Raw genomic sequence first — 6,269 nt, 5'->3', positions numbered from 1 at the left:
TTTGGTGACTAAAAGACAATTAATGCTTGTATACGTAGACTCTGATTGCTGCCAAAATACAATGTTTTAACAGGGTAATTAGGAAAACTTCTAATGAGTTAACAAAAATTTGGATAGCATAAACTGAAAATTTTGACAAAATTTGAGTTAACGATGCTATTACAACATGACAAAATTTGGATAGCATAAAATGAAAATTTTGAAAAGTAAAATAGAACGAAGGTGAGCACAGTAATTAACATAAGCTGAATAATTATGGTAGAAGGAATTATTTAAGTGGACAATTGATAGAATGTAAGGTTAATACTAATCAATTATAACCCCAAAAACTTCCCCAAGTATCCAGTATATGCTCTTTGACACCTCAACGCTCCTGCATTTCAACTTACAAGACCTTACATAGTGATCAAACATTCAAACCCTTGTTAGCCCTCTTCTTCTCCCCTCTCCAATCCACCATACAAACATGAAACACCCAACCAAACCAACACCACACCTCAACGAGTCAACCCCATCTCAATTGGCACCGCTGACCTTACATGATCTACACACCTACGCAACAACCAAAGAAATACCAAATGGCAGAGATGTGGATTTGGTGATTAGGCGGTCAAAACTGTCCGTGCGTGGTTGAGGGAGGTGGTGGTGGTAAATGGGTAGAGGGGGTAAAGGTTTTGGTAGGGCTGTGTAGGTGGCGACTAGAAAGTGGTGGTCTTGGAGGCTGTGGAGAATAGACATGAGAATTCAATCTGATGGGGGTGGTGGGTGGAAAGGAGGCAGAAGTGGCGGGCTGGCGACTCTGGTTATCCTTGGAAGGATCTTACACAAGACACAACCATGCCATGTGCTCCATCGAATAGCAATTCAGAAATGATATGCCGTAAAAAAAAATTGCAACCAGTTATGTTGAAAAACTATGATGAAAACTATGATGCAATGTGCTCCATGAAATTTACAGCCATAGCAATCATTTGTTATTTTTTGCTAAACGAGTAGACTTCTGGCCTCTTAGCCAATGTAGCAGCAGACAAAGAAGCCAAGGCAACTAATCCAGTATCAAGTAAAGTTCGGCTAGAATTTCTGGATGACAACAGAGTTTGCAAGACCAGCCTGCTCTATAGTCTGCTCAAGATCAGTTAGTTGCCTGGGAGGAAACCCCATCATCTGCAATGTATAAACTCCTGTTCTAGCTGGCCTTGATGCATCAATGAAGGCATGGATATCTCTTATAGTGTGATGATAATTGAAACGTGAGACCATACGAGTCCCATCAGCTAACCTAAGCTGGATAGAGGTTGATGGTAGTTTATCATCCACGACTAGGCCCATCACAGGGGGGGGAGCAGAGCTGCGAGCAGTTACAGCAGCAGAAGAGTCAGACGGGGTCGAGTGGCTAGTACCCAACGTTCTTCCAACGCCCTGGAATGAAACTTTTTGTTTTTGTGGTTCCTGCATGAAGTATAAGTTATTGAACTTTACAACACAAAATCAATATGGCCAAAAGAATAATGCAAGTGAACGAAAAAACATACAGGGCAGTTCTCATTCCTCCTCACAAGATTACAATGGACTGCAGTCTTCCTGTCTGCTGGCTCTAGTTCTTTCGGGCACTCAGAATTTGTGATGCTCTGCACAAGATTTATTTATTTTTATTATTATTTTTTTACATAAGCAAGCATACACAATGCCAAATTATTAACTTCAAGATAGATACTTACAACAAAATCACTCACAAAAAACCATCAACTGAATTAAAAATAAAACAATCATACTATAATACTGGAAACATTGTCTTTCCCATACCAAGCTGTTAGCATATGAAGGAGAGGTGTGTATAAAACATTTATAAGTTAATAATGGTTTTCTAGGTTCAAAAAACAAATTTCAGTCCCAACCAACAAGTCGACAACTTATAAGAAGAAATTGTGGCATTAAATCTGTTGTGGGTGTAATAATTGAGTGTGTTTTGTCCTTTTCCTCTTATAATTACATCGCACTTGTAAAAATTTAATATTTAAAAAAAATAAAAAAGAAAAAAAAATCCCTGATGGGAGATCGATTGTCTTAATGATTGAAGCACAACATATGCAACACGTAAAATGAGAGTCTTGGTCAGATTCCATAATTTTTAAGTTCACTTCCACATAAAATTTATGAAAAGAATATATTACAAATCAAACTTATGCCAAATCATGCTTGTCAGATGACAAATCATCACCAAGTGTCAACTGTCATGTGTCATGTAGTGAAGTCTAGTGAAAGACTATGCCTTCTATATAAATACTTCCTCCATTCCATAATTCCATTTAACTCACAACAATTTAACATTTGCCATTATTCGCGCACTCCGTATTAGTGTTTGACCATCTTTAGTGATTGAAAATTTGAAATGTAAGTTAAAGTATAGTCAGGAATTCGTGATCTTGTTAGATTCATCTCAATCTATATTATCATAATATCAACATTATATAAGTTTTACTTAATCATAATTAATGATATTGATGATTGAAGTTAAGCATCGGCATACTTGAAAGTCAAATTATTGCAAGTTATATAGATATAAGACGTGACAACTAAACTCACACAAAGGTAGTACATGTTTACCCATTCAGATAATATTAAACCTTCTATTTACAACAAAATATATTTAGGACCTTCCCCTAAATGGTGTTTTCAAAGGTTTCGGCATAAACATACATATTTTCCGCTAACCTATTGTAGTCTGCTAGTCTCTTACATATTAATTGCTGGGACCAAATTTGTTATAATTTTTTAATGACACTGAAACCCTATTGACCTATAGAAATCCCTCACACTCATCTAACAGAATAAAAAGATTGATGATGAATGCCAAGAAAAAATAACACAGCTCTTCATCCGTCAAATAAATAGTAAAAAAAAAAACAAAAGAAAAAAAAAAGTAGGAAACAAAAAAGGAATCAAATCATCCGATGACCATTGTAAAATACAGACAAAATTTGGAGGTTACCTGCAAAAATGGAGCATTTTCTACATCATCAAATCTCCTCAAAGGCCCATCATCCACTGTGAAACCATTACGCCATAAGGTGATAGTATGAGTGATAGTTTCAGGAGCCTGCTCGGAAGGAGAAGATGACACCGTCTCTCCTGAGAGCAACCTAGCTGTTCCAGTAAAGCTTCTTGAGCTTGAAGATGGTTGTTGAACATCAACTGGTGCCTCGATACTTCCCACACGTCTAGCTTGCTCAAAAATCGCTTCAGCATTAATATCCTTGGAAGGATCTTGCACGACCATGCCACTGCAGGGGAAGCATACAGATTTAGATCTTAACCAAGAATCTGAAATTTACATGAGCTAGTAACTTCATTCCAACACAGCCTAGCCCTGTATGGCTGTATGCTTTTATTTGATCTTACACTAGAAAATGAACAATTTTATGTCAAACAAAGATTTTGCACCATAAGTGAAAGAATCTGAAACCATTATATTCCAATAAAGAATAATGACCTCTCTCCAGCATTGACACAACAGTATAACACACATCAAACAGGACAAGCCCGTGACAATCTGAATTTACCAAAGCATAAAAAGGCCAATGAGTCAAACAAATCAATGTTCTTTGACTTTTGGGTTACAGTGGACCAAGACAAAGGGGTCCATTAAACTACCTGTGTTTAGAGACATGAAAATAACATATTAGGATGGTCAGCCACTTCGTTATCTTAGGGGTGAATTTTCATACACCATCTCCCTTGCCCATCTAGAATGGGACCTTCTTTAGAAGAATTGGAGTACTAGGTCGTGTTGTTGTCTAAACATAATCAATTTAAGTTCTAAACTTGCATCATGCATAAAGCACCATTTAACAAGTGAATGAATGAAAGGGGAACGGAGGCAAAAGCACAAGTGCACAACTCCATGAAAGAGATCTGAAGTTCAAATAAAAACAGCATACACTGTTCCATATGGTATACTTGTGTCAGACAGGAAAATACCAAGTTTCATGACCTTTTCATCAAACATGAAATAGTCTTATTATAAACATTATCCATTAAAGAACTTGTAAATTCTAATTAAAAAAGTAACAGTTTTGACCATCTATCCCCACGAAATACAGGGGTAACAAAATGACACTTGGGTTAGCATAAAGCCATAAATCCAAAGATTCAACTGGCTCTCTATGATTAACCCTGTATCCAAAATTCCAAATGTATATCGTATACCTAAACACAATTAGTTACTCCGTAGCAAGCTATATTTCAAGCTTGGCATTAGGTAAGACAAATTTAACTTAAACAAAATCACGGCTCGAATTGAAGACTATACTCACACAGAAATCTTATCAACAAGAGGCTAATCAGAATAGAATTATCGGTCTTCCAAACTCTTTGAGAATCTACAAAACATTTCTCAATGTATCCTAAAATCGCATCGATATAACCCACAATACCATCAAAATGTGTACAAAAATTCAAAGAACTTCTATAAACTTGACAATTAAGTTGCAAAACAGTCTTACTTGAGTAAATTGACACAATTATATTGCAACAATTCATTCAAGATTCATCAAAATTATTATAATAGACCTTCAATTTTCATCATTCTTCATCGTAAATCAAATACTTACTCCCTCCATCCCCAATTAATCACATTCAAACTAGAGAGAGTAACAAAATTAAAACCCTAACAATCAAATCAATCAATTCAAAATCAATTAGGGCGTACCTTTTCTGACCACCAGTAAAGAATTGAGCAGGACGATCACCATCAGAATCACTATCAGAACCATCAGCACCCGAATTCCGATTCAGATCAGCAAAAGTACGAACACCTCCAACACGACGACGAGTCCTGGAATCAGAACTTCTTGCATTGTTACCATCGTTGTTATCGGAAGTTCTCCGAGATCGGAGACTGTACTGCGATCGAGCTCCGGCGGGAGGAGAATGCGAGCGAGAGCGAGAAGGAGAAGGAGAGAGCGAAGCGGAGGGAGAAGAAGGTGGGACGAAATCGGCATCAGCAGCACCAGCGTCGTCGGTGGCGGCGGGAGGAGGGGCGGAGGAGGACTCGAAGAAGGTGGAGACGGCGGCGTCGACGTCGAAGTTGTGGCTTTCGAGGAAGAATTGGGCTTCTTCGAGAGTGGAGGAGGTGATCTCCATGAAAGTGTTAATGGAGTTTTGGTGGGACGCCATTGATGAGATTGTTGCAGCAGCTTCTTGTTCTGGGTTTGGTATGGGTTCCATGCTTGGTTTTGATGTTTTTAGGTTTCTCACTTTTGTTTTGGAATTGGGATGGATTCAAGAGATTGTTTCATTTGCTTGTGTTTTACTTAGGACTAGAGTGTGTGTCGAGGTATATTCTTTGCGATGAAAAACAATTTTAATTATGTCGTGAATTGCAAAGGATCTCTTTGGGTGATGGATGTATTATATGCTCGCCACATTCGTCCATCAAGCTTATGTTCTATTTGTGGAGCCGCAAGAGAGACGATAAATCATGCTTTGTTTCATTGTACTCACGCTCAGAGTATCTGGCAGCATAAACGAAGGGCCTTCTTCATCTTTTCAGGCTCTCTTTAGCTGGTTGGTAAGCAAAATTGTAGGATCTCAACTTATGAAATTCTTATGTCTTGCGTGGGTGGCGTGGCATTGTAGGAATAAAGCTATTTTTAATGGGGATGGTGCGGTGGATGCGGTGAGTGTGGCTGTTGGCTTCGTGAAATGGTGTGAGGAGTATATTACTTATAATGCAAGGGTGGGGGGATGTGTGCCTGCTTCGCCTAGCTACTCTAATGTACGCTGGGTGTGTCCTAAGCGTGGCTGGGTTAAGGTGAACGTCGACGCGCATGTGCCTAGAGGTTCTTGTATTTGTTTGGGGGCAGTGGTCAGGGACGAACAGGGGAGGCTCCTGATTGCAGCAGCCTAGACAACGAGCTTCAATTGGTCTCCTGAGTATGCAGAAGCAGCAGCATCCAGATATGGGATTGAGCTTGCCAGCAGGATGGGCTATGACAGAGTTATGTTGGAGTGCGATTCTTTGAGCGTTACGAAGGCAATCAGATTGAAACAGGAGGGAGTGGCACCTATTTTCCATTTCTATGAGGATATATCTCGTATATGTAATGCTTTTAGTTCTTTTGAGTGTGCTCATGTTCGTCGGGTGGGAAACACAGTTGCTCATCTTATGGCCAAGTGGGATACGGGTGAAAGTGGTGAATTCATTTGTACAAACTCTTTTCCCCAAAGCCTACAAACTTTGGCGGACCTTGATTTAATATAAGTTTCCC

At 38.9% G+C, this 6,269-nt stretch overlaps 1 protein-coding gene across 1 annotated transcript; it reads right to left on the bottom strand.

The window, feature by feature from the left end:
* Nucleotides 1-876: 876 nt before the first annotated feature.
* On the bottom strand, nucleotides 877-5,451 carry LOC145619896 (plant UBX domain-containing protein 4-like). Its single transcript, XM_081674583.1, has 4 exons — nucleotides 4,709-5,451; nucleotides 2,990-3,281; nucleotides 1,533-1,628; nucleotides 877-1,449 (listed from the first exon to the last, which is right to left on the bottom strand). The coding sequence occupies exons 1-4, from the start codon at nucleotides 5,224-5,226 to the stop codon at nucleotides 1,072-1,074; spliced, it is 1,284 nt and encodes a 427-aa protein (XP_081530709.1). The 5' UTR covers nucleotides 5,227-5,451; the 3' UTR covers nucleotides 877-1,071.
* Nucleotides 5,452-6,269: the final 818 nt, after the last annotated feature.

This window comes from Chenopodium album, chromosome 27, assembly GCF_948465745.1.
Source record: "Chenopodium album chromosome 27, dcCheAlbu1.1, whole genome shotgun sequence".
NCBI classification, from domain to species: Eukaryota; Viridiplantae; Streptophyta; class Magnoliopsida; order Caryophyllales; family Amaranthaceae; genus Chenopodium; species Chenopodium album.
The sequence above is the reverse complement of the archived record's forward strand: the minus strand, read 5'-3'. Positions and strand labels throughout refer to the sequence as shown.

Bases quoted from the DNA above. Each gene is read 5' to 3' on its own strand.
- LOC145619896 (XM_081674583.1), bottom strand. From the start codon at position 5,226: ATGGAACCCATACCAAACCCAGAACAAGAAGCTGCTGCAACAATCTCA. The intron at 3,282-4,708 runs GTACGCCCTAAT...CTTCCCCTGCAG, and splicing joins TTTACTGGTGGTCAGAAAAG to TGGCATGGTCGTGCAAGATC. The intron at 1,450-1,532 runs GTATGTTTTTTC...TACTTCATGCAG, and splicing joins GGAGGAATGAGAACTGCCCT to GAACCACAAAAACAAAAAGT.